Here is a 27,384-nt window from a genome sequence, read left to right as displayed (position 1 = left end):
GTGCACTTGAAAGAAGCCTCTGATTTAGAAAGAACGTTTGCTAAAGCTTTGGGGGGAGCATCTGAGGTTTGTCCTCAGGGGATGGGTCATTCTGGGAGCCGGAGGACAGGTGGCTGTAGAAGGTCAGAGAGGCAGAGGACAGGGCTGATGGCAGGAACAGGGGAAGTGAGAGGGAGGGAGGAAGTGCGGGCACAGGAAGGTGAGCAGAGTCGGGTTACAGGGAAGGGGTGATCTGGAGACTTGGAGGCAGGGCCTGAGCCCAGGTTTGGGAGGAGGGGAGGAGGCTGGCAGGGAGGCCGGGAGCAGCCTGGGACTAGCCGGAAGGGGAGGCAGACCTGGCAGCCTCACGGGCATTGTCCAGTGTCCCCGTTGACTTTTAGCGGGGGGGTGGGGGGGTGGGGGGGGACCTTCTCTGAGCCCTGGGAGGAACGGAATCGGGGCGCTGGGGTCCTCACAGGGGCGGCTCAGATAAGAATCCTTCCATGGGGGGCTTCAGGCACAAGCCTCGAGCCACAGGAGGCCGGGGAGGGCTGCTGGGCACCCCGCCTCAGAGGCAGAGGAGCCCGCGGGGAGGGCCAGTCGCTCCCCAAGGAGATGAGGGGAGAGAGGCTGGGTTGGGAGGTGGGGGCCGGCCCGCTCAAGGGGGGGACTTACAGGAAGGATTTCATGTCCAAGCCTCGGTTTCGAATCTGCCCCACCACGTGGTCCCAGCTGCCCGGGTTGGAGCGGCTGCGGCCGCCGGCCGCCCGGTACTTGGAGCCGGCGGAGGTGCCCTGCCGAGCCTGGCCCCGGCCATAGGCCCGGGGGTTGGGGCCCGGCGCCGAGGCCGCGTGGGCCTGCAGCTGGCCCAGGCTCTGGCTGGTGGTGGGCTGGCTGGGCTGCCGGCCCCGCTGGTGCTGGCTCAGCGGCTGCTGCAGACTCTGCTGCCGCATCAGGGTGCGAGGTCGCTGGCATTTCGGCTCTCCCGTGGAGCTGGGGATAGATTCAAGGGTAGTGGCCGTGGACAGGGTGGAGTCCTCGAAACTTGGGGCGGGTGGAGGAGAGGAGAGAAAGGAGAAGCAGGTGAAGGGATCACAGTGGAGGAGAAAGAAGCCGAGGGTCAGGACTAGGAGGCCCCAGTGCAGGGCGCGCTCTGCCGGACCTCGCGCGGCCTCCATCCCGGTTGTCGCCGCCGCGCCGTAGCTGCCACCACCTCACCCGGGAGGGCCACGGAGCCCCGCGCCCGCCCTGAGCCCGCGCCCCAAACACCACCCCTGGGCTGGCCCTGCCCAGCCCACCCCACCCTCTGGCCTTAGCTTGGCTGGCGGACAAACGCCTCTCAGACCGTGGGAGCTGCGCAGGCTGCGTGGTGAAGGCGGCCCCAGGGCCCCGGACCTGGCGTGCTGGAACGGCAGGGGGTGGAGGGAGCTGCCGCCGCTCCCTCCCACCGTCTCGCTGGGGGACCCCAGGAAAGTCTGCCTCTGTGATCTAAGTACGACTGGCCTTTGGAGACATGAGGAAATCCAGGCCAGTGCAGAGCTGGCCTAGTAATGTGTGACGAGACAGGGAAAGCCGGCCTTTCTTATGCTTGGGCCACAGAGGCTGGGGACTGTCCTCGGACACCCTCTGTCCTTGGGCCTCTGCCTGGTTGCCCTGGCTGCCTCAGGACTGCAGACCTTTGCCCTCCTTCCAGGGTTCCTTGTTTCTGAGGTGCAAGGTCCCTTCCTGATTTCTTGGGTCAGAGGAGGGGACCCGGGAAAGGATCAGATGAGGTGGGAGCCCCAGGAACCACCTGTCTGGTCACTTTGCCCCAATTCTGACGGAGGACAGGGGGACTGTGCATTTGCAAGAGGCCCCCTCCTAGCAGGCCCACCGGCATTCCTGAAAAATGCTGGTAAGGGGGCAGGGACAGACAGGAAGCAGGACATGGCTGATCAGAGGCAGGATGAGGTCAGAGGAACCTGGGCTCAAGCCCCGGCTCTGCTGCTTCCGAACCATGGGACTTTGGAAGAGCGAGCCCATCCCTCAGTTTCTTCATCTGAGTGTCTTCATAAAGCCTGGGCGAAAATCATCCCCGAGCTGCCTCTGTCCCAAGGTTGCCATGGGGACCCAGTGAGGTTGGGCCCGGGGACGTGTATTAGCTAATGGTTCCCATGCCAGGGGTACCTGCAAATGTCTCAGATGGAGGTAGGAAGAGTCAGAGACCCCTGGCTTCCCCAGGCAACCTGTCTGCTTCATTCCCCTGGCCAGAGACATGAGCACATCCCACAGGCAGGGCCAGAACCTCAGAGGTCCCAGCCTCCTCTTCTGTCCCCTCCCTCTGTCTCCCAGTCTAGTGGTCCAGGGCAGGGGTTGACAAACTGTAGCCTATGGGCCAAATCTGGCCCACTACTTGTCTTTGCAAATAAAGTTTTACTGGAACACACTAATTTACATTCAGTCTATGGCTGTGACAGGCTTGAGTCGGCATGAAAGAGACTATGTGACTTGCAGAGCCTAAAGATTTTCTTTCTGATCCTTTACAAAGAAAGCTTTGCCAACTGTTGGTCTAGGACCACAGGGCAGCCATGTTCCCCCCCCACCCCCACCCCCCCGCCTCCCTGCCCGGGCTGTCTGCGGGAGGGGCTCCAAGGCCCTTGGAACCGCTTTCACCACTGCAACCAGACCTCAGCTTTGCTCCCCCCGAGCCTACCCTGGGAAGCAAAGGACAACAGTTAGGCTGCCCCTATGGGCTAGAGAGAGAACAAGAGAGCAAAAGAGGGAGAGCAAAAGAGGGAGAGAAAGTCAGAGAATAGAGTAGAGAGAATGAGAGAGAGAGAGAGAGAGAACAAGAGAGGGGAGAGAGAGAGAGAGAGAGAGAGAGAGGCAAAACATGGCTTAGGCTGGGAGCTCGGGTCCTGGAGGGGGCAGCAGTCTTGTTCAGCTCAGGCCTGTATCCGGGGCTACCGCCAGGGTCAGGCCCAGGCCCAGGCCTGGCCAGCCAGGTAGGCCCACAGCTCCCTGTTGGGGGGCAGGGGGGGCAGGTGGAGGCAGGGGAGGACGACACTTGGACGGCCTCCTCCTCCTCCTTGCTGACCTCATTTTGGTTTCCTATCACATCCAAAATTAGTCCAATTTACAACCTCTCAGTCACAGGAAACTAAAATTGGTGCCTCCAGGCCTGGAGCCAGCGGATGGCATGGAGGCTTCAGCCAGCCTGGAGTCTGTGGCCGGAGCAGGCTGGGGAGGACGGGGTGCTGGGCCTGGCTCTCCAGGGAGTGTGGGGCTTCCCTCTGAGACCTTCCTGAGGCTCAAGGGAGAAATCAGACTGTGTGCCTTCAGGTCAACAAGCAATAAGTTCTCGGCACAGTGGCCCTCTGTGGTCCCAAAGCAGGAATCATAGGCCATCTGAAGAGAACCGGGACAGGGTGTGTGTGTGGTGCTGAATGGAGGCAAGAGGACAGCCCCCAGCTAAGAAGGGGTCAGGGCTGCCAGTCTTCTAAGTGAGAGGCTGTCTGCTCCCTTAGCTGGGAGTGAGGCAGTTCTAACAGCTGAAAATGGAACGTACGTCCCAATGGGTGAGAATGGTCATAGTTCAAAGGATTTAGAGCCTGGAAAGGCTCAGCTGTGGGGAAATGGAAGTTTCTAAAAGCCAAGATGAGAATAAGGCAGCCCCATGGTGGGGGAGGAGAGAACATACTTTCTGCTGTGAACAGGGGCCAGCCCTATGTCCACGGCCCGAGAGAGGGACAGTCTTGTCCGGAAAGCTCAGAGAGCTTTTAAAAAGGAAACAGCTCTTCTGTCTGACATCCAGACCACCCTCATCAGAAAAGAGAAGCTAGCTGGGGCACTCAACAACCCAACCGCCGAGAACACACCACCCACCAGCTGACAGTGGGACAGCTCACTGCCCAAGACCAGGACAGCCAATGGGGATGGCTGAGATGAGGATGGCCCCATGGGGACAGCCCAGCTGCTCAGGGTGGGCCCGCAGGACAGACGGGGGAGGGGGGAATGGTGCAAGCAAGAGTGGGACAAGCCGATGGAGGCGCCTGATGGTCTGAAATGGAATGGCTCAGCCTCTGGGTCTAGAGCCACCTGCTGGCTGGAAGAGGGAAGGCCAGTGAGTGGCATCAAACAGGCTGAGAGCCGGCCAGCTCCCCAGGGATGGGATGGTCGGATGGCTGAACGACCACGGGTGGCCCACAGAGGGATGACCTGACGGCTGGGATGGGGCGGTCACTCGAAGAGGATGGGATGACCTGAGGATTGAAATGAAGCCGCCTGGGGGGCAGAAAATGGAATGGCTTGGTCACTGGCAAGGGAAGAGACTGATGGGGGGCAGCAGCCGGAGGCTGGGATGTGACACAGTATGGCTGTTGCGCCCGATGGCGGGGATGATGCGTGTCTCGTGAAGGAATGAAATGAGCCAGAGGCCGAGGACGGCACCTCTGGGGGCAGCAGCGGGCGTGCCGGGGGGTCCCGCTGTCCCCGCTGGCGGGGGGCCGGCCCGAGCTCACGGCTCCGGCTCCGGTGGCCACAGGGCCATGACTCACTTGGACAAGTTGAGCTTCCCTGCGGCCAGGTGGCCCTGCACCGTCCGCCAGCGGCCTCTCCCCGCCTTGCCGCCGCTGCCCGGCTCGCTGGGGGCAGCCCCGCCGCTTCTCGAGGCGTCCTCTCCGGGTGGCGGCGCCGGTGCTGGCTTCTCCCCCGGCCGGCCTTCCCGCTCCACCGCCAGCCCCGCCGCGGCAGCCACCCTGGCGCCCGACAGGAGGGTGCCACTGGAGGGCGCGGGCCAGAGGGCGCCGGGGGTGGCGGTGGGGGGGAGAGGGCGGGCCACACGCGGGGGTGGGGGTGGGAGAAGGAGGAAAACACCGACAGATAAAAGGAAGAAAGAGACAGTGAGAGAGGAGGAGAGAGACAGACGGACAAGAGACAGACAGAGAGAGAGAGAGACACATCAGCACTGCGAAGTGGGTGAACAGCAGAGCCTGCGGAGAGGAGAGAGGGGGCCGGGCGGGCTGGGGTCGGAGAACAACGCACCACGACAATGGAGGGGCGGCCCCTCCCCACCGCCAGGGGCAGGGGCGGCGGGGGTGGGGGGGAGGGCAGCCACCTCCAACTCTATCCCACAGGACAACGAAGGGTTAACGACGGAGGAAGAGCGGGCTGTCCAGGCCAGGAGGCCCCAAGGCAGGGAGAAAGAGAAAGCCGTGTTAGTCAGAATTCATCACCCCACCACCGTCACCGCCATCACCGACCACCGCCACCGCGACCACCGACCACACCGCGACCACCGACCACCACCACCGAGCAGCCTGGGCAGCGGCACACAGCAGGGAGGAGAAAGCGAGCCACACCGAGAGGGAGGGACCAAAACGGGCAACCCCATCCTGACTGCACAGAGAAGGGGGTGGGGGCCGCGGGGGACCCCCTGTTGGGGGGTGGGGAGGCTCTCCTGCTCGGCTGGCCCTGGGAGACGGGGGAGGGGAGAGAGGGCGGGCGGGAACGGGAGGGAGAGGGGAGGCAGGAGGGGTTGCTCGTCTCCATGGTCGGCCTGCCCATGGGTGCACCGGTTGGGGGAAGTCGGGGACAGGAGCAGGAGGGGAAGTGAGGGCGTGCGCAGATATTCGGTACATAGGATCAAACCAGGTAAAGTCACTCACTTGAGGGACAGTCGTGGGTCGCCATAAGGGGCGTAGGGTGAAATGTTTAGAATAAACTCCTTGGGAGGATAGGAGCTCCATTTCTGCTGCACTGTGCTCTCATTGTTATTCCAAAAGTCTCTGTCTAGATCGCTGGAGGGGCAGAGAGAGAGGGGAGAAAACAGGGAGATACAAGAAGAAACAAGAACCGCAAGTCCTGCGGGGGCAGAGGGGACAGGGGCCCCGGGGCCGTGCACACAGAGAGCGGAGAGGGCCAGGGTCTGCTCCTGCGGGAGGAAGAGAGGGGGCAGCTGCGCCCCACGTGGATGTGCACACACGCGCCCGCACACGCTCACACGCTCGAGGGCCGAGGGCCGGGAGAAGCCACGCAGAAAGGAGGCGAGCTGCTGGTGGGCAGGCTGGAGCCTCGCGCCCCGGGAAGCTGGTGGGAGAGAGAAAGATGGTGAGAGGGGACGGGAGGAGAAGGGGCTGGGATAGGCCTGGGATAGGAGAAGGGGCTGGGGGAGGATGGCGGGGGCAGTGGGAGGAGGAGAGGGTGCTGGTTTCTGGCTGGAAAGAGCTGAAAGGTAGATCAGACCCTGCTGCCAACTTCTCGGAGGGCGGGGGTGTGGGGGGCGCACTGCTCCTGGCCTCAGTTTCCCCACCTGCCAAACCAGAAGGTTGGCCGTGGCCGCTGGGCTGTCGGTTTTCCCACAGCGGAGACCTAAAGTTCTCTCCTCTTCCATCCACCTCCACTGAGCCACTCCTGGGGCAGGCCGAGCTCCCGGACCATCTTTCTCCTCATCCTGTTGGCCCAAGGTCCCCCAGCCTCCTCTGCTCTCTGCCCTCCTAGTGGATCGCAGCCGAGCTGAGGATAGTCTCCTCATTGCAGATATGGTGGTTGGGTGGCCTCCCAGAGAAGAGAAGGGTCTCCAGGCCTCTGACCTGCTGAGAGTGCGGAGGCCTTCAGGTCAAATGTTTTGGGGCCTGTGTGGAGGGAGACTGCCTTTCTCTCTGGGGGTTCATGGGAGACTCAGCCCCAGGCCCTTGACACGTCCCTGACCTGCCAGCCGGGGTAGCCTCTTTCTGTGCCCCTGATCCTTTCCAAGGCGGAGCTGTTAGGTCTGAAAGGGACCCTCTGACCCACTCTCTTCCCACCCCCTCCTGCTCTGAGACAAGTCACACCAATGAAGCAGATAGGCTGGAAGAAGAGAGAATGTGGGGGCTGGCTGCTGGGGGCTGGCTGCAGAAGCCTTGGCCAGCAGAAGGCACAACCTGGAAATCCTAGGAGCCAAAGACAAGGGGCTCCATCAGCTTGTCAGGCTCCTGGGGTCCTGAGGAGCAGGCCTGGGAGCACAGGAAGAGGAAAGGCAGAAGAAACAGGCCAAAGGAACATTCTAGAAGGGAGTCAAGCCAGAGCCCTCAGAAACATATCTAGGGAAAAGGGCCCTAGGAAGTGTTGGGGTGGGCCTGGCCTGTGCTGAGACCCTGCCACTGCCCAAGGCCAAGGCAAGGGCCATGTTGTTGGGGAGGCACACCCTCTGAAGACGGAGCAAATGTGTTCTTGGGGGACCTGCTTCTCTCCCCCACACCCCACACCAGAGCTTGACCTTGACCTTGGTTCTCTGTCTCAGACCTGGGAACAAAGGAGAGAAGCTGAGTGGCCACCACAGGCCCAGAGGAGATGGTGGTCCTGGCCCAAGGGGGTGTGTGGGCAGCGTCTGTCTGTCCAGAGCGCGCATTAGAAATATCTCACATCTGTACACAGGGTTCAAAGCCAAAGTCCTGAGTCAGTCTGTGAGGGGCACAGTGGAGGCTGAGGTGGGAGCAGCAGGACAGGCCCTCAGCACTGGGAGGCCCCTCCCTGGAGAGGCTCCCTCGACAGAAGACCCTATTCCTGCCAGAGACATCCTTTGGTCCACCTCCCCCAGTGTTACAGAGAGATGGAACAAATTGGACGGCCTCCCTCCCTTTGCCCCCTCCAGATCTCCAAAATCAAGTGTCCTCCAATCCTGCAGAGAAAGAACCACCAGGGTCATCACTGCCAGGCTGGTTTCCTACCCTCTGTTCCAAGGAGCTCCAGGGTCCCTCATGTACTCCGTTGCAGTACTGGAAAAGACCATCTTTAATTTTAAAAGTTTGGGACACACAGGTTCCTTTACTGCAGGACTTCTCAGAGGCTTTAATGTATCAACGAATACCCTAATCTCCAAGAGGGAGATAGAGTGTGCAGTGCTTCCCAAACTTAGTTGGTCACGGAACCCATGAAACCTCAGTAATCCATGGAACAACCAGTCATCATTTATGGAGTGCTTTGAGGAACAAAGTTTGGGAACCACTGCTAAAGAATGCAACTTCCCAGAATCCTTGGCAAAGGATCCCTTCAGAGGAGGTCCTAAGTGCAATGGGTAAGCCCTGCTTCCTGACACTTGACTGGCTTTGGGCCCTGGCAAGAAGTAAAGGCCTAGGAACCTAGGGGCATGCTGAATGGTGGCTTCCCTCCCCTGAGGCAAAGGCTCTGTAGCTCAGCAGGTGGGCAGAGGCAGCAGCTATAGAAAAGAGGGGACAGCCACCGTTGCCCTTCGAGGGTGCTGCCCCAGCCTGCAGAGCCTGCCACACGCACTACTGTTGGCCTTCCCCCTTGCTGGTCATCCCATCTCCTCTCACGGGCCCTTTCCATGACTATCGAGAACATATCCATCCCCAGGTTATGGTCACTCAGCAGACAGCTCCCCCTCCCACGGCCCAGCTGCAAACTGGGTTAGGGGCCTGGTATGGAGGCGGCACAGGGGCTGGGCTGGCCCCTCGTGGTCCTTCCCCGCCTTCAGAAAGCCCGGGGCCTGCACTCGGCATCAGCCCCTGAGACCTGCCAGCTCTCTGCTTTGAAGACTGGAGAGTGCGCAGCCAAACCACTTCAAAGGCTCCCCGAGGCCTCCTCCTGAGCCTCCTCCCGCCCCCAACCCGTCCACTTGCCCGCCCCCCCTCCCCCCCACAAGGCACACGCTGGAAGCTTCTGTGAAGGCCCCAAACAGGGTCAGAACAAGAGATGAAAACAGAGGGGGAACAGCAAGGAAGCCCTCAGGGGCAGGGGAGAAGGGGAAGGGGGAACTCGGACAAGAAGGAGGGACTAGGCTGTGGGAAGGGGGCAGAAGGCAAGGTGTGGGGCAGGGATGGTGCCGGCCTTGAGTTACAGGAAAGAAGTGGGGGTCAGGGAAGGTTGGGGCGGCTCCCCTTCAGGCAAAGCCCCTTGCTGGCAGGCTCAGCCCTCGCTAGGCTAAGGTGGAGGGGAAGGCCTGGGTTCATCAGAGAGGAACCTTCCAGAGAGAACCCTCCTTCCCAGAGCCTCCAGCCAGGTGGGGTGGCTGGGGGCGGGGGCGGGGGCTGCCCTGCATGTGTCCCAGCGACCCTCTGCCGTGGGCTGGCCGAGGTGGTCTGCGGAAGGCAAACCCCCCTCCTTGAAGAGGGATCTCAGAGCAAAAGCAGGGAGCCTGGGAGAGTGTGAGGCAACAAGACAGGCCGTGGGGACCGGGAGTGACAGGGAAGGGAAGAGTCCCCACTGCTCTGCTTCCCAAGTGGCCCAGCACTGAGGTCTGCCCACCTTCCAGGTCACCCTCAGGACCCTGGTGAGGCCTTAGAGAGGAGCCTGAGCCCCCCAGGAGAGGGGATCCCAGCAGGGGGCGGGGGGCTCAGATATGCGGGGAGCTAGGAGCGTGTTGGAGATGGCTGCGATGTGAGGGGAGATGGAGGAAACGGCGACCAGGGTCCAGGGAGGAGGCAGACAGAGCGGGAAGTGACAGCTGGCGTCCTTGGAACCTTGTGGGGGTCTGCGGTGGGGGCACAGGCAGAAAAGCTGGAGCCCGGAGCCACCCTGAGGCAGTAAGAGTGTGCGGGCAGGGGCCAGGGAGAGAGAAAGGCACCCCGGTGCGAGGGAGAAACTGAATGGGTGTGTGGCCAGCTCCAGGGACCGGGGAGGCTCCTCCCACGTGGGGCTGCCTGCGTGTTCCCTCCCCAAACTCGAAGCCTGGCACCTACTTGATGGCCTTTTTCTCACTGCGCCCACGCCCTGAGTCTGGCGTGCCCACGGTCTCCAAGGAGTTCTTGTAGCGTTTGCCCTGTGGAGAGACAGCACGAGGGTCACTCCGGGGAGACAGCACTGCGCCCTCCCTGCCTCCCCAGCACGGGCCTGGGTGGGGGGCAGGGGGAGTAGGCTGGGCCCAGCCTTGGCTACAAGGATCCGGGGCCCTGCGTGAAGCTGTCACCACCGTGGGGGGGCCAGCTCCAAAGCTGTCTGTTTCCCCGCTGGTAGCTCCTTGGCCCCATGAGGCCTGAGGACCGACTCTGCCCCTCGAAGGGCACCCCAACCCTGACCCTCAGGGATGGGGCCCCTCCTTTCTGCCTATCTCCTGGGGCTCTGGGCTGACTCCCAGAAACACACCTCCCTCTGCCACGGACAGACGGCTCTCAGGCGCCTGGCCACGTCATATGGGCCACGTCACCACCCCCAGATGGTGGGGGTGGCATCCTGCAGGGGCAAGGTTGGCAGTGGCCAGTGATGTGAATGGTGGGGGCAGGGAGAGGGCCCCGTGCCCAGTCCGGCCCAGGACCGGGTCCAGCACTGTCTGGGGGCTCCCTGGGGTCCTCCTGCCTTGGGCAGTGAGGCAGGACAGGGCCCAAACACTCTCCTTTATAGGAAGGCAGCCTCAGGAAGAGAGGCTGCCCACTGGTTCTGAGGCCGGGGCAACTTGGCCCACACCCCAGAGTTCCTCCCACCAGCTTGGGGTGGGGGGAAGGCTGGGCAGGCCCGGCGGGCAGTGGGGGCGTCTCTAGGTCTCCTGGCGAGAAGAAGGGCCGTGGCTGCAGTGGGGACTGGGCCTGCTGCTGGGAAGGTGAGCCCCATTCACCTTCTCGGTTTGGGTTTCTAAATTTAGCTCCTGCAGAGCCGGGCACCATTAACATTCCTGGCTGCCACCGAGCGTCCTCACACGCACCCACGGGCCACGGGCCTGGGCCCCGGGCCGATGCGTGCCGTGGGGTGGTGACAGCCCAGACACCCACACACACCCACACACACACCCGACATGTGCACACGCATCTCCGCACCATCCTGTCCTGCGCTCAACACGGCGGCCACAACAGTCTACCCTCCCTGAAGCAAATGAAGAGCGGCACAGCCGTGTCCCCCACACTCCTGCTGGCTGCAGCCCCTTCCAGGCCCACGGAGCGAGCCTGGCAGGGCTGGGGGGCTCCCCAGAATGCTGAGGGCAGAGGGGCAGACCCCTCACTCTACCCCCAGCGCCCCAGGTCTCAGGGGTGCCTGGGTCCTGGTCCCAGCAACACCGCACCCTCCCCGGGTCACCCTGGTCAAGTCCCTTGTCCTCTCTGACCTCCTTTCCCTCCCTTCTGAAAAGGGGTGTTGTCACTGGATGAGCCCCAGGTCCCTCATCCTTCCAGGCTCTCCTCACCGATAGGACAGGTTCTCTCTTGACTCACTTCAGCAGTCTCCCCCCGCCCACCCCCGGGAATGCAGCCCGAAACATTAGGGACTGTCTGGTTTCTAGGACTCGGTGTGGAAGACAGTATCCAGCAGTGCTCAGAATGGATCCCACGGGAGTGCCCCTGCCCCCTGGGGTCTCAGCCCCAGGCTGTTGCCTCTGAGACAAAATTTTGAGAGTGAAAAAAACAGAGCTGTTGGTTCCTCTGAGTCCACAAAACCTGTCTTCGTTACCCAGAAGTTCAAATCCCCAGTAATGCCCAGTCCAGACTGGGACGATCAGGGCCTGGAGCTGCCCATGCTAGCCAAGGGCCCTTCTCCAGACAGGACACAGGGAGAAGCCCCCCCCACCATCCCCCCCAAATCTCTCTCACTTCAGGCGGTGTCGGGCAGGGACGACCGGGTTGAGGGCCCCCCAACTCCACCGCTTACTCCCTCTCCTCTTTCTCTCTTGGCAAGAGAACTCGTCCTAGGCAGCACTTTCTTCTAAAGGGGAGTCAGCTGCCCCTTCCTGGAGGCCAGGCATGGCTGCGGGCAGGGCTAGGGGCATGGGCTGTCCCCAGTTCAGGCAGGGCCTGCCTCTCTTCCTTCCACAGCACAGAGAAATGTCCCCTCTGGCTGCCATGATCGGTCTGCAGCAGGAGCTGTGGGACTGTGAGGGACAGGAGCCAGGGCAGGACTTGACTCGGGACTGGGGTGGGGGGGCAATGACAGGAAACCCAGGCAGGATCCAGGAGACCCTGGGCGGCTCTAAGGGAAGCCAATCCCATCAGCCTGCTTCTCAGGGAGGGGGTTGGCCAGGCTGATCTGGAAAAAGCCAGCTGGAGATTAAGGAAGTTATTAATGTTTGGAAATGGGATCTGGGCTGTCGGGGTGTCACATCACTATCGCTGTTGCTGAAGGGACAGGCGGGCAAGGAAGGCCCAGGAACTGTGCAAGGGGCATATGCAATCCCCTCCCGGAAAGCACAGAGGCAGCCCAGGCAGAAAGCTCCCAGCTCCCCCCATGGAGGGTGGTGGGGGAGGAATTGAGGCAGGGTTGGGGGGCTGGGCTGCTGGGGGAGAAATTCGCATAGACCAGCCCAGGCAGAAAGCTCCCAGCTCCCCCCATGGAGGGTGGTGGGGGAGGAATTGAGGCAGGGTTGGGGGGCTGGGCTGCTGGGGGAGAAATTCGCATAGACCAACTGCCGCTGGGACACCCTGGGGAAGTCCCTGGTTGGAGGCTGGGAGGACAGGCTGGGTCATGGGAGGTGCCTCCCATACTGGCGGGTCCCCCACCAGCTATGAAAGCTGTCATCTTTGAACACTGGTCCCTAAGTGATGGGGTAGGGGAGAGGCCCTTACCGCAACACACACATGCACATGCACGCACGCGCACACACACTGCAGCACTCACCAGGAGATCAGGACACGGGTGGAGATCTGATGAGATGCAGTACGCCCCACCAGGCAGGGAGGAACACACACACGCACTGCACCAGGACCCTCAGAGTGGCCCACTCAGCACACAGACCCCCACTCAAGGTCACGGGCAGTGCCTGCTCACACACCTTCCTCGGACTTCAAATGCGGACTTGCATCCAGACAGCGGAAGAGACCCTACATGGGGTGGCAGCACGTGTGTGTGTGTGTGTGTGTGTGTGTGTGTGTCTGCGCGCGCTCAGCCCCTCCCCTGGCCTCGGAGGACGCTTGCACACACAGGCACGTGGCCAAGTCCCCTCTTCCACCGCCCCTGAAATTCCGGAGACAGATGCAGACACCAGGGATCCAGGAACAATGCAGGACGGCCAGCCGGGGCACCTGCACGGCAAGCCCAGTGTGGGCTAGGGCCTGGTTACCAGTACACTCACACTCAGGACCCATGGGGCACAGCTGGCCTTCTCCATGGTTTCTCCCCAGGGGAAGAAGCCCCGGAAGCCGAGCGTCCCAGGATGGAGAGCCGTGTTCCCCATTCCTGAGTCTGCCTTTCCTGAAGGAGACACGCTGGGTTATGGGCCTCTAGGGTCCTTCTCAGAGCTCTCTGACCCTTATCTTCTGTAGGATTGGGGCTTGAAGCCCCCAGCTACATGGTCCCCAGGGCCCTGACCCTCCCTGCTCATCCTTAAGGCCCCTCTGTCTCAGGCAGGGAGAGAATGCGTGTCTCAGATGGGGCGCCTGGCCCCCACTCCCTCAGTTCTCAATCTAGGGGCTAGAGGTGTCTGTCAGGCTTTTTCACCTAATCCCAGGGAAGGCCCGACATCTGGGACACCTCTGGGTCCACCTTTGGGGGTGCCCGTGCTCGCTTTGGCAGCACATATACCACCTTTGGGGGTGCCCCACTGCAGCCCCCAAAGTCCCCCACTGCACTTCTGGGCTGGGGCAGCAGGACTGAGGGTGGGGGGTTGGGGAGGAAGCAGGGTGCTGGTCTAGCCTTGTAGCTGGCCCCAGGTCCCCTTTCGGGGAGCTGTGGGCTGCATGCGGGCGGGGTAGAGGCTCAGCCCAGCTTCTCCTCCCGGACCTTCCGGTGATGAATATCCCTCCTGATGGTCTCGTTACTTATTGATGGCCTAATACTGCTCGTTAATTCCCCAGCCCTCGTTAAAAATGAAAAGAAGCCGTTTGTGCTTGTACAAACCCCAAGAACCAGGATGGATGTACCGGCGCCGGGGGTGGGGCGGGGCGGGCGGCGCCTCCTCATTGGTCAGGAGACCCGGCTCGGCCACGCCCAATCCTGGGTTGGGGGACAGCGGGCAGCGGGGAGTGGGGAGGAGGGGGCGGGGCGTGTGTGCCTGTATTGGCGAGTGTGAGAATGCCTGAGAGACTCACGTCTGTCCTCGACTGTGTTCCTAGGTGTGTGGTTCTGGTGTACACACGACACATGGAGCCAGCGCCCAGGCAAATGCAGTGCGTGCATGCATGTCAGTTCCTGCGGAAATGGGCCGGACTACGTGAGCAGCTGGGTCAGGAGCCCTTGAAAGGGTTCAGGAGCCAGGGACTGTGGGGGGCGGGATGTAGGGCCCCGCCCCCCGGGGCCCTCAGGAGCCTCACCAGTTTGCGCTGACACCAGTGGCAGAGGCCGCAGAGGACGACAGTGACGCTAAGGCTGACGGTGATGATGGCAGAGACCAGCAGGACATCGCGGGTGGGCGCCCCTGGGGAGGACATACACAGGTCAGACCCTCATTGGTCAGCGCCGCCCACCCTCCCTCAGCCCGGAGCCCCCCCACCTCCAGAGCAACTACCCTACCCTACCAGCTGGACCCCACACTGGGAGCTCTGAGCCTCAATGCCACTCCCAGCTAGGCTTGCTGGCTGACCTTGGGAAGTTCCTTTCTTTCTCTGTGACTCAGTTTCCTCATCTGTAAAATGGGGGAATTGTGCACGTTGAAGTTCCTCCCACACCCTCCCTGCATGGGCTCCCTCAAAGGGAGATGCCGAGGGTGCCCTCCGCCCAGCCAGGCCTCCGTGGACACTTCTACTCCCCCTAAAAAAGCCACTGCCTCTGCACAGTCTTCCTGCTCAGCCCCCTTCCATCCCCTCCAACACTCTGAGCCACGACTCCAGCCCCATTTCCCCAAAGGGCACAATGTCTGAGGACATCTGCCCCATGGGCACTAACAGACCCTCAGAAGTGTCTAGCCCAACCTGGATGGCGACATGTGTAGTCCAAAAGGGAATTTCTGGAATCCTCTGACCAGCCCTTACCTGCTGCAGCTCAGGTTTTCTTGGACCAGAAGACCACTCAAGTGGCCTCTGTGTGCCCTGCCCTCCCACCCCTTAGCCCCCTGAGCTTGCCTCTCTTGCTCCCCCTACCTGGTTTAGCTTTAGCCCCGGGGGTGTGGGGGTGGCGCAAGGGGTTGGGGTACAAGCAGCTTCCATTCCAAGAGCTCAGGGGTCTTATATTTCAGGAGTGGCTATGTTGACAGACCTGGCCCAGGACACAAGCCCCAGGTTCCATGCAAATCCCACCCCTTGCTCGCTGTGGCTTTGGAGTAGTCACATAACCACTCAGTTTTGGCCCATGCAAATGTGGATTAAACCTCCTCCCTGTCTTCTCACAGGTGGTTGCAAGTATGAGCCCAAAGCAAATGCAAGGCAGGCAAAATTTCACCAGAAATTCTCGTGTGGGGGAGTGAGTCGAACAACGAGAGCAGCAGAGATCACACGTGCACTGTAAATACGTATGCACTAGGGTACATCCTGAAGGCAAGTAGACGCTGTTTATTTACAGAGGAGCCTGCGTGGGTTTTTCGGTGCCAGCGAGGGCGATAATTAAGAGCTGACGATATCTGTCTGGTCCTAGTTCCTGCGGTTTTAGCTTCTGGGCTCCCGGTCTCGATTGCTTGGCTACGGGGCCTCGTGGAGAAGCTCTCGGGGCCCTTGGGGTTCCCTCCTACCAGCACTCTAGTGCCCTGGGTGGTCCGTTCACCCCCTGCTCTCCCTTGAGTCTTGCTTGGGCACCACTTCTCCCTTCCTGACTTCCTGAGCCTCCTAGCTGTGGGAAAAGGCCACCTTTACCTGGTCCCCTCCAGTCCACCTGCCAGGCCAACCAAGCTTCCTTCTGTCCCGAGTCTGCTGCCTCCCCGCACCCCCGCCCCCAGCCTTGCCCCCAGCTCACTGTCGACCTCAGAGCCCCTGGCACCCAGGAGCTCTGGCCTGGACAACTAGCAGAGGCCAAGGTCCTGGTCCTGCCCTTTCCTCTCTGGGGTGGAGGAACACAGCTCGGCCTCATCTGCCAAACGGGAGGCTTCCGTCTTTAACCACCAGGCTTCTGAGGGTGGTAGGGAGCAGGACAAGGGGGGAGAGTGATAGCCATAACACCGCAGGTCACGCCGCCGGTGCCCCAAGACTCAAGTCTGTGGTAAAGAGAGTGGCAAATATACCTCCCAGGAAGGGGACCTGTGTTTTTTCCAGCTGTCTCTGCAGGAACTGCCCCTGCCCCCTTGGAAGAGTCTGGAAGGAGGGAGCTATGTGGGCCGAAAAAGCAGGTGACCTCACAGCTTCCTCTGTTGAACTCACTTTTTTTTTTTTTTAAGATTTTATTTATTTATTTGACAGATAGAGAGATCACAAGTAGGCAGAGAGGCAGGCAGAGAGAGAAGGGAAGCAGGCTCCCTGCTGAGCAGAGAGGCCGATGCGGGGCTCGATCCCAGGACCCTGAGATCATGATCTGAGCCAAAGGCAGAGGCTTTAACCCACCGAACCATCCAGGCACCCCTGAACTCACTTTTAAATAAAATAAATTCCATTTTTGGTCTGAGCTTTCTTCAATCATTATCTGCTAAGAATCTAGCATGAGGCACGTGGGACAGGAAAGAGGCAAGTCTTCAGGGGATTATCTCTTAGCATGTCAGTGCCCCAGAGCCAGTGAGGGGCAGAACACCCAGCTCTGGCCTCCAGACTCCAAAATAGCCACGAAAAGCCCAAAGGGTGAGTGCAGTTTCTGCCTCTTTGTAGCCGAGTGGCCTTGGACAAGTGTTTTAAGCACTCAGTGCCTTCCAGTAGAGACAACAGTGGCACCTACCCCAGGGGGTTACTGTTGGCACTTGATAGATACACATTATGATTAAAGTTGGCAGTGTTAGTTTCCTCTCAGCCGTAAACAGTGGGCTCTGGGAGCGCAAATGAAGAAATGCCTGCCGGACTAGAGGGCTATCTGGGAAGGCTTCCCTGAGGAGGTGGTATTTGGTGTGGTCTGGCGGATGGCTATGCGGTGAGGGTGAGACGATCCAGGGACAGGAAAGAGCAAGAGCAAAGGCAAGAAGAGGGAGTAGGGGGGGGAGGGTCAGGCGTTGTCTGAGGAGCTGGTCTAGGTTAGTGGGTGTGAAGTGGAGGAGGATCGGCTGGGAAGGGAATGGGGCCTGGTGGGGAAGGGGTTTGTCTGTCAGGCTGAGGGGCTCGCTGTGGGAGCCATGGAAGATTTTTGAGCGGGGGAGGGTCAGGACCAGAATGGGTATGAGCAGGCTCTTGATCTGGTAGCTGTGGGGCCGTGGTAGGAGGCCGTGCTCTGGCTGGGTTCCTCTGCCCCCCCGCCTCTCCATGCACCTCCCCTTCCACACACATCTTGGCCATGGGGTGATTCTCCAAGGAGGTCTACCTCTTCTCTTGACCAAAAAAGTCTTTCTCAAAACTGCTCCTCAACCCCTGCTGTAGGGAGGGGACACCTGACATGGAGCCCGTCAACCCCAGAAGCCGGAGGACACGCTGAGAAGAGCCCCCAGAGACGCAGGGAGTGCCCATCCAAAACAAGTAGCCTTCTGTGGGCAGGCAGCATGAGCACTGGGCTAGGAGTCTAGGAGAACCGGGTGGAGGCCCTGTTCTGGCCCCTAAGCAGCTATGGGGCCGTGAGCAAGGTGCCTAGCCTCTCGGATGTCCACACCTTCACCTGTGGGAGAGCTGACCCCTCCTCTGGCAATAAGCCAGGTGTTCTAGATGCTCTCCACGACGTAACAACTCAGTCCTCCCAACAGCAACGGAAGGAAGAAGCACTACGATTGTCCCCATTTTGCAGATGGGGAAACGGAGACGCAAGGGCGGGTCAAGAACCTTGTCCAAGGTCATTCGGGTAGGAGGTAGCGGAGCCAGGGTTCAAACCTAGGCCATCCGGCTCAAAGTCGGCTCTCTTTGCTTTGTGTGCTCTCTGGAACTGTTAGGGTTCCCGGACTTTGTCAGGGGCTACAGACGTGGATGCCGAGATGAGGCTGTGGTCTCTCAAGCCCTCTTCCAAAAAGCAGCAACATTTCCCTGTTTCACATCTTGGGCTTTTGTAGAAAGTTCCATTTGAAGAAGGAGGTGTGCGGCTAAGGCAAGTTGCACCCCCTAATGGGGGCCCCCAGGTTCCTCTGCTGTCATCCCACAGGCAAGGAGTCCAACCCCTCCCCTTGCCCCCCCCCACTGCCCACCCACAGCCCTTGAAGCTGGGGTGAAACACACGCTTGTCACTGCAAATTGCACTGATGCGGTGACCGAAAGTGACACGGTGTCCTCAGCCAGCAAGCACTGTTATCATCAAGGGGGTGCAGGTGTGTGTTCTTGCCTGCCAGCCGGAGTGACCCCATTCCCAGAACACGGATCACTAAGTTTGGGGCTGGAAGGGACCTCTGCTGTCATGGAGTCTGGCCCCAGCGACACACGAACCCTCTGGGCAGCCCTATCAGGGACAAGAAGCTGCTTCTGGCAGGCGCTCCACCACCAGGCGGGGTTAGGGAGGGTTGCTGGGCCCCCGTGCTGAGCGGAGCTTGTCTCCCTAGAACTACCCCCCCACCCCCATCCCCCTCACTCCCAAGCTTGCCCTCTGGAGCCACTGGGAACACGCGGCTGCTTCTGCCACATGACAGGCCTCTAAATCCTTGCCGACAGTGCTCATGTCCCCTTCCAGTGTTCTCCAGGCACAGCCGCCCTGGCCTTTCTAACCCGTCCTCCGATGACATACGTGGTTTCAAGTCCCCTTAGTGTCAGCATATTAACATCGGGGAAAGAAAATATTGCAGCCCTCGTCAGCCTGTGACAGGGCTGGGTTCCACAACCTCTCCTTGAGTGGGGGAGACATCTGGGTCCCGGGGGCGAGACACGGACAAGGGCAGACGGGTGACATTGGGGAGCCGTGGGTCGTGGTGGGGGCAGCTGGGAGTGGGGAAAGCCAGGCCTCCTGGGTCTGATCCCAGGGGTGTCTGGGGAGTGAGGTACGAGCTTGGGCACGTGGCTGCCCCCAGCACCCCCGTCCAGGCCTGTGGTGGCCACTCGGACCTTGAGTTTGGGGTCAACCATGGTCTGGTGGGGTCCTATGCTCCAGACCACGCCCCCAGCACAGCGGCTCTTGGGGTAAAGTCTGTGTGTTTGAGGAGGCAGCCCACCTCCGAGGGTGCATGACAGGCTCGAGCTCACGCCGTTGTCCCCTCTAGAATGTCTGCTCCGTGAGGGCGGGGCTTGCCCTCTGTTCCCCACTGTCTCCCCTGCACCAAGGAGGGACCAGGCATACAGCAGGTGCTTGACAAAAGCTTGCTGAAAGAATGAGTGAGCAGGAATCCCAGGCCTCCAGGAATAATGATACTAATAGAGGCCACCATTTATTAAGCGCCTACGACTCCACGGTCTATGAAGGTAAGGGCTTTACTGTTTTGCTCCTTCTGGATATTCTGCAACAGGCTGACGTATGGGAGGTGCTCAGTAAATACTGTTAAAGGTTCAGTGCTTGCATGTTATCCCGCTTGTCACCCAAACAAGATGGGAGGGAAGAGATGGGAGAGGCTGCAGTGACAGAGTTTGAGCTTCTCTTCTACACACACACACACACACCACACGAGGACCCCTTTCAATCTCTCCCCATGCCATCTTTGTCTGACAATTCCTGATTTTTCTAGACCCTGATGAAAAACACCTCCTCCAAGAAGCCTTCCATAAGATCCCCAGTGGGAACGAATTTCTCCTGCCTAGGAGCTCCCATCACACTGAGCCTGCACCCTCCTTTTAGGGTACAGTGATTAAGTGTCAGGGCTCTGGAACAGACTCTCTGGGTTCAAATTCTGGCTCTTCTTCTTCCAAGACATGTGACCTAAGTTTTGTGTGCCTCTGTGTCCCCATCTGTAAATGGGGGCCAATAATAGTACAGGTCTCCTAGGACAGTTGTGAGGTTTAAAGGAATGAGCACATATGATGTACTCTGCACAGTGCCTGATGCAAAATAAGTAGGCAATGTATGCTCGTTGTTATCACGGTATTACCACGTTTGCCCTGGAGTGGAGACATCTGGGCACGGAGCCAGCGCACAGTGAGTGTTGAATAAAATACTGAACTAGATACACATCTGGTTCTTCCCCCCCAGACAGCACAGGCCAAGGGTCCCGTCTTACCCAGTTCGGTGCACCTGGATCCGTGCCCCGGGACTTGACCAAGACCAAGAGCATCAGTGAATGCCTGCGGCGAGGAATGGGGAGGGCTGGGGCGAGGGGGCGTGAGGGGGGCCCACAGCTGGGAGCCAGGCTGGGCTTCAGGTGTGAACCACAGACCTGAGCCCGTCCCTTGCCAGGCTCTGCCCCCACTCCCAACTCCTTCTCATCTCCTCAGCAAGCCATAATTTATGGATGAACAGAATCAAACAGGACGGCTGGCTGCTGGGATGCCCTGGGGAGCTGCCGGAGAGGGAATGGACTTCTGAGGGCACGCTCACCAGCTGCCCGGCGGCGGGGGGGGCGGGGGTGTGGGACGGGGGGAAGAAAGGCAGGGAGGGGGAGGAGGTATACACATACACAGGTCACAGACATGAACACCCATGGCTTGTACACACACGTGCCTACACCACAGAGACTCGCTCTTGGCACAGACAACCAAGCGGCCACGCTCCACACATGTGCACGCAGGTGTGCACGCACACACACACAGACCCGGAGACCCACTCCTTAGACAGACACTCATGCTCACTCACACACATGATAAACACACTGTGCACAGATACCCATGTCCACATACACACACACACACACACAAGCCTTGGAGGCTCACAGCGCGCATGGACACTGTGCTCACACTCACACGCACAAATGCGCACACGGCCATGGCCACGGCCATGAGTAGATGCCCAGTCCACTCCATCATCCACGAGGTCTAGTTGTTCACGCACATCCTCTGGTGTGGAACCTTCTCCCAGGACCCGTTATTCCTCTACTCGAATTCTGTCTGTCCTTCTGAGGCAGAGCAGTGGGACAAGAAGTAGACCTGGGGGCAGGTGGCCCGGATTCAAGTCACATCTCCACCCCTGGCCTGCGACCCCAGGTAAGGCCCATTCTGGGCCTCAGCGGTTCACCTTCAAGTGATGGAAACCACCCCTGACGTCTCCTGCTGGGGTTCTAGCAGATACCACGATCGTCCCCATTTCACAGAGAAGAGACAGGCGTGGTGGATTAAGGACGCGAGCCTGCACTTTCCCTCTGAGCTGAAGGATGTACCAACCCTCCACTGTGGGCTCCACTGCACGGTCCAGCCACTCCTCACTTTCCTTCCGCCGTCAAGAAGGCCAGCCTCTTTCCCACTTCGGCACAAGCTCTTCCCTCTGCCTGGAATACATCCCTTCTATCTCCTACTGTTACTACCCCGAGACGAGATGGTCTTCATTCCCTCCCACATTCCTTTCTGCCTCCCCCGTAACTATGGCAGTTCATCATTGTGGGTTAAGAATTAGTACTTTCTGTCTTTTCCCCTGATGGGAACCCCTCAATCACCCATCTTTGTAGCCCCAGGTCTGGGACCCAGGAGAGCTGGATAAATAAGTGCTGAACAGATGCTTGAAGTTATTCGAGGCCCCCAGGTAAGCCTGCCTCTTCCAGGGAGCCCTTCCTGATGACAAGTGCTCACAGCAGTCTCTTCATTCCCCAAGTTTGAATTAACTGACCTTCTGTCCAGCACCCTTTTCTTGGGGGTAGGCCTGTCCCCCAAGCAGAGCCAATGGGGTAAGATCATGTCTCCCCATCTCTTGGGCTCCCCCACAGCCCACAGCCCGCAGTCCAGGATGCTAGACAGAGAAGGTGCTGGACACGCTGGAAATCTGTGCACACAGACTTTTCTCCCGGACTTTGCTTGCTCTTGTACTCCCAACTGGCGACACACACACTCTCCATATCCAGGCCTTCCAAAGTTGTCCCATCACCACCACACCCTCCCAACCTAAACTGCTTCCCTCTTTTGGGATCCCCGGATCGCAGGCCCTTGTTCTCCCTACCAAATACCTCTCATCATAGCAAGTAATGTACGCTAAACACTGAATCATGTTCACATCTTTAGCACCCCTCTGGAGGTAAACATACTCATACCTGTTTTACAAAGAAAGAAACTGAGGCTCAGAAGGTTAAATACTTGCCCACGGGCACAGAGCAGAAGAGAGGTAAAGCCAGGATTGCACCTGGAGTCTGTAAACCTCAAACCTTACAGCTCTCTCTCTCTCTTGTTCCATCCAAGGGGAGCTGAGCCTTGAGCCAAGTCACTCTGAGGACAGCCAAGAGAAGAAAGATATAGAGGGAACACAAAAGAAAAGGCATTCAGGGGGAGGAATTTTCCCCCAAATTTTACCAACGAGAGCCACACCTGAGTCACCCCAAGAGCTTCACAGGCTCCTCTCACACACATCCTTCCCAGAGATCTTTCCTCCCTGCACTGGCCCAGCCCTCAGCCTCAGTAAAGCACCCACATTAGAGGCTCAGTCCACCTAAAGGTCCCTGAGCAGGCTGGGGAGCTGGGCCCCTGGGGTTAGACAAGGGTGAGCAGGAAGCAGAGACAAGTGGGGTAGCCCAGGATTTGCCCAGGGCTCTGTCTCTGGTACCGTCTAGGGCACAACCACTATTCCGGAGATAAAGCAGAATGATGTTGGGGGTGGTTGGGGCTACGTCTGCCAGCGTCTTCCCATCCTAATCCTGCCTCCTCCCACCTGATTCTGCACTACTTACGACACATCAGGCCCCAGCGCCTCCCCCCTCCATCCTTTGGTAGCTGCGTGATGACGTTCAAGATGGAAAGCAGCAAAAGCTAGAGTCACAGGTTTCCAAAGGAAGCGCCCCTCCACGTGTATGCTGAGCAGATGGAAATGGGGGGAAGGCGGGAGGGTATTTACAAGTGCAGAGCCTACCAGCCCTGGGACTCTTTGGGCATGGGAAAGGGTACATTTTCAGTACCTATCCCACCTTCCTTCCTCCTCCCGACCCAACACACACACACACACACACACACACACACACACACACACAGAGCCAGAAAAAGGCAGAACTGGGGAGAAAGCAACAGAAAACCAATGAGCAAAACTCTGAACTTTACACAGCCAGGCAAAGCTCTGGGCCTCCCGACATGCTGAATTTTCTGCCCTCTCTCTCCAGTCTAAAACTCCTCCTCCAAGCTACCCACCTTGGGAAATAGAAAAGAAGATGGGCAGGTAGAAGGAAAAGGAGGGGGAAAGAGAGCCTGGCATTCATTACCCAGGAAAGCTGGGCCTCTACCTGAGCCCCATGCCCCTTGGACAGTCTGCCTGAGTGTCCTTCAGAAAGCCAAGGAGACACCCACAACCCCTCAGGCTTCACCTGGGGTGGGCGGGCCCAAGGCTGGTGAAAGAGGAGGCCCGAGGGGAATTGTTTTGGAAAGTTACAAGTAGCCGAAAATAGGGGCTTAGCACAAGCAAGCCTCCTCAACCTTGACTGTAATAAAAACAGATAATGCATGAGTGAGCTAGGGAGGGAGCGCTGGCAGGGCTGGCAGGGGCCGCAGAGGCCGGCTGGATGCAGACGGTTTAGAATTCAGAGGAGATGCCAAGTGAGTAAACAGCAAATGAAGGATTGTTCGGATGGGCCAGGAGCCGTTCCAGCAAGAAATTGGACGGGGACATGTCAGGATCCACCAGCACGTCAACTCCTCATCAGGGGAGCAGGGCCTGTTGAGCTACAAAGGCCTCATCCATGAGTTCTCCATGCCTTTTCTACCTTGGCTCTCTCTTCCAGCAGAGAGCATGGCCTTGGTAATAACAGCTCATGTTTGTTCAGTGCCGAGGAGTTTACAAAGTACTCCTGAGTTTACCTAGGGTTTCACATCTCCTGCCATATTTAATGGTGATGGGGTATCTTCTACTTCTCCCTCACCACAGTCACCCCCACCTCCCACAGTTCCTGACCTAGGGAAGCCTGGTACATCTGGGTTCAGTTTTCAGCCTCGGAAAGATGGGGGAGGGGGGTTGAGACCATCTGCGACTCAGAGAGCTGGTGAGTCTGGAAGTCATGAGGGTCAAAACCATTCAAGATGAAGGGGACCAGGTGCCAGCTCTGAGTTAGCTGGGAATCAACCACCCTCCCTAGCCATGCTGATCCCAAAACCGATAAGCCACCTAGATATCCCTGAAAATGCTCATGTCCATCAGAACAGCAGGAGTTCAGGAAGGGAGGAGCTCAGGTGGAGGGCTTCTCCACCAGGAGTGTGGACCAGGGGCAGGATCAGGGACGTGTGATGATTAAGTGCAGGCCTTGACCACGAGTTACTATGAATAATGCATCGTTGTGCCTTGGCCTAAGTCAGCATCTTATTGTTATTAATAATACAAGGCTGCAAAGAAGCTGAGGTTGGAATGGTGTGCTCTATTTTATTCGAGGATCTCAGAGCACTTAAGAGTTCCTCATGCTGATGACTCAACTCTAGCTCCCTAAGTCACAGGCTTCCTCACAGGCCAGGGCACCTGTCCTGCCCAACACCCTCCCACCTGATGCTTGGAGCCATAGAAAAGCCTCAGGGGCTAGGAATCTTCCATCCTGAGATTCAGATTTTTTTGATTGGTGTTTTGGTGGGAGAAAGGGTACAGTTAATCTTTGACAGCTCAAGGGATCTCTCCGGGATAGAATAGAATGCGAAGCTTCTCCCAGGGATGTTTAGGAAGGAAGGAGAGAACTACCGGAAATCCAGTGGGGAGAAATGTTTGGAGAGAGACCACTGGGGATCTGAATCCAGTTCTGCCACCCACTGTGTCACAGTGGGTGTGTGGCCTTACGGAACTAACTATACGCTCTGGTCCTAGGTCTCCTTGGGATGAGTGACTGAGATTCTGTCTGGGAGGTGCCATACTACCATGTTTTGGGGGTATAATTTGCGCCACAATTAGAGCGCGGCCCTGGGATCTGTCCACGGTTATGAAACAGGGGGGCAGGAGCGGTGCTCCTGTCCTTGGTGCTGAAATTCGTTTCAGTCCTGAGACGGCTCCCTCCCCTAGACCGCTCTCTGCATCGCCCCTAAAGAGCAGGAGGCAAAGGACTGGAGCTGTTTTCAGCACTAAAGCATAGTGATCCCACTCTCCTCTGCCAATTGCTCCCTGATCAGTCACGAGCTGAAGCCACGGCGGCGACCAGGCAACTTTGAGAGCTTCCTTTCCCCGGTGAGGTCCTCAGATGTTGAGGACCCAGTCAGCGCTCGGACTCAGAAGAGAAAAAGCCTCCCCGCTACTGTAAATGCCGCCTACCATTCCCTCAAGTAGAGCCCGCCGAACCGCCTCCTGGCGGCTGGTGCGGGTACTGCGCTTAGAACAGAAACACAGAAGGTCCCCCGCGGTGGCGCTGGGCGGGTGGAGAAGGAGTGGCATAAGGTCCGCTGTCACCGCCCCCTCACCCATCCCAGGAAAATATGGCGCTCCGAGCTTGCAGTGCCGCCCAATAACTCGCACGTTCCAGGCAGTCCGGCTGCCCTGAGGCCGTCTTGAAACACCATGCTGCCTGCTTCACAGCGAAGATTTAACCCAGTAGTCAACCCAGGCCAAGCGAAAAACTTCTTGCTGCCTCAACACAACTTTTCTTCTCGCTATTGGGTGAGTCCTAGCACAATGAACACAAAGGCTTTGTAATTAGACTCCCGGAAGGCAAAGGCTCCCTACCTCACATCCATCCAGATAAGAAACTTGCCCACAGCGGCGCCTGGGTGGCTCTGTTGTTAAGCGTCTGCCTTCGGCTCAGGTCTTGATCCCAGAGTCCTGGAATTGAGCCCCACATCTGGCTCCCTGTTGAGCAGGGAGCCTCCCTCTCCCACTCCCCCAACTTGTGTTCCCTCTCTCACTGCCTCTGTGTCAAATAATTTTTTTTTTAAGTAAGAAACTTGCCCATAGCCCCTTTCTAGGAAAAAGTGGGAGTCAGAGGAGAAAGCCACAGTTTCTGCCCACTCCTGTTCGCTACTCCACAGGTGGTGGCTCTTTGAAAAGCAGATCTGCTTGGTGTTTCTAGGGACTGCTTCATATTAGCGTCACTGGGTGTGGAAATTCCCCTCTTTCCGAAAACAAACATCAGAGCAAATAAAACCATCTGAAGACAATGCCCCACATCACAGCCCTCTGGATCCAGGTAGGGAGTAAAGATAACAGTCTTTATGGTAGATACAGATAATATAATTTATTGAGCACTTACTATAGGCAAAGAGCTGCTAAGAGCGCTGTGAACATTTTCTCATTGAAAACTACAACCCCTCCCCCAGGAGGAAGCATGAGGGTCAGCCTTCTACAGATGAGGAAAGTGGGGTCCAGAGAGGTAAGGTGGCCATGCAGAGTGGTGCAGCTGGCATGTGCTGAGACTGGCGCTAGACACCACATCTGTCTGCCCTTAATCTTGCAGCTCGCCATCCTTCCATGTTCTGGAATTCTCGCTGCCTCACTCCTGCACATCCTCATATCTCATCTGAGAGCACACTGGAGGAACAGAGTGACACCTCACACTCCCACAGCACTTACAGCCTGCAAAGTGCTTTCATAGCCATTGTCCGAGTCAACCCTCATGATACGGAGGCATTCTTCCAATGGGACAAGAGAGAAGGCTAAGGCACAGAGAAATAAGACGCTTGCCCCAAGCCACACAGTGAGTAATGGAACCAAAGTTCAGATGAAGACAGTGGTACTCCCAACCCAGTGCTCTCTCTGTGCTTCCATAGGCTGGGGTCCTGGAGGTAAGCCAGGGAGGTGGGAGGGGGTCCAGGGGCTTCCTGAGACTCTGACCTGGGCTGCTGCCCTCCTCCTGGTCCCCAGGGGCCATCAGTTGGCTCAGCTCTACCTTGGAGTCTCAGAGTCTCATTCTAAATGAAATTTTTTTCCCAGGCAATTACTTCCAACTAATTAGGAGGCAAGGCTGCCAGTCCCTGGGCCCTGGGCTGACCCCCTTTCTCAACTCACACGGGTGGGGGATTGTTGAGGTACTGAACAGCAGCACCAGCCACAGAAACTGCCTGGCTCGGCCCATTCAGCCCCATCGTCTGAAGGAGGCAGGGAAACTCTAAGGGCAAGGGAACCGGTGGAGGAGTAAAGTGCGCCAAGGACCTGGAAGAATGGAGGTGGAGCTGGGGACTGGGGAGGAAGGGACTCTGAAGTGGGAGCGGGCCAGAGAACAGGAAATGAAGGAGTCTAGACATGCCCATGCAGAGGGAGACAGAGACCTGAGCTCTAGAGCAGCAGGGGCAACCAGGAAGATCCAGAGAAACAGGGATATTTGTTCCACGTTGTAGGGAGGAAAGAGAAGGAATCTCAGGAAGCAGAGAGACAGAGGAGGGGGAAGAGGCCTCCCATCTGTGGAGGGAGAGGAAGGAAGAAGGCACCCTGGAAAGTGGTCAAGATTACTGAAGTGGAAGAGGCAGAGAGAGGGAGATACTGGGAGACTCCAAGAAGGGGAAGGAGAGAGGAAGGACAGGGAGGAAGGAGGATTGCTGAAGGAAAGCCCTGGGGAGGAGGGAGAGTGGGGGAGGATGGCTGGAATGGCAGCTCCCAGGGCCCCAAGGAAGGCTCTCTCTAGTCATCGTCCTTGAGCCTCCCCCAATGTCAGCGCCCGGCCAGTCA

General features: G+C 58.6%; 1 protein-coding gene across 7 annotated transcripts in view; it reads right to left on the bottom strand.

The window, feature by feature from the left end:
- The window catches only part of SYT7 (synaptotagmin 7), a 61,364-nt gene that overhangs the window by 22,783 nt on the left and 11,197 nt on the right, over positions 1-27,384 (bottom strand). The window contains exons 2-6 of one of the 7 annotated variants that reach the window (XM_046014745.1): positions 14,121-14,224; positions 9,636-9,715; positions 5,625-5,756; positions 4,515-4,739; positions 655-1,023 (exon numbers count right to left, since the gene is read on the bottom strand). In XM_046014745.1, the coding sequence (XP_045870701.1) occupies positions 655-1,023; positions 4,515-4,739; positions 5,625-5,756; positions 9,636-9,715; positions 14,121-14,224 (910 nt within the window). The remainder of the gene's footprint in view (positions 1-654; positions 1,024-4,514; positions 4,740-5,624; positions 5,757-9,635; positions 9,716-14,120; positions 14,225-27,384) is intronic. The other 6 variants (XM_046014749.1, XM_046014748.1, XM_046014746.1 and 3 more) reach the window with 6 other exon arrangements.

Source organism: Meles meles, chromosome 8 (genome assembly GCF_922984935.1).
Source record: "Meles meles chromosome 8, mMelMel3.1 paternal haplotype, whole genome shotgun sequence".
In the NCBI taxonomy this organism is placed as follows: Eukaryota; Metazoa; Chordata; class Mammalia; order Carnivora; family Mustelidae; genus Meles; species Meles meles.
This window is presented reverse-complemented; position numbering and strand designations above follow the sequence as displayed.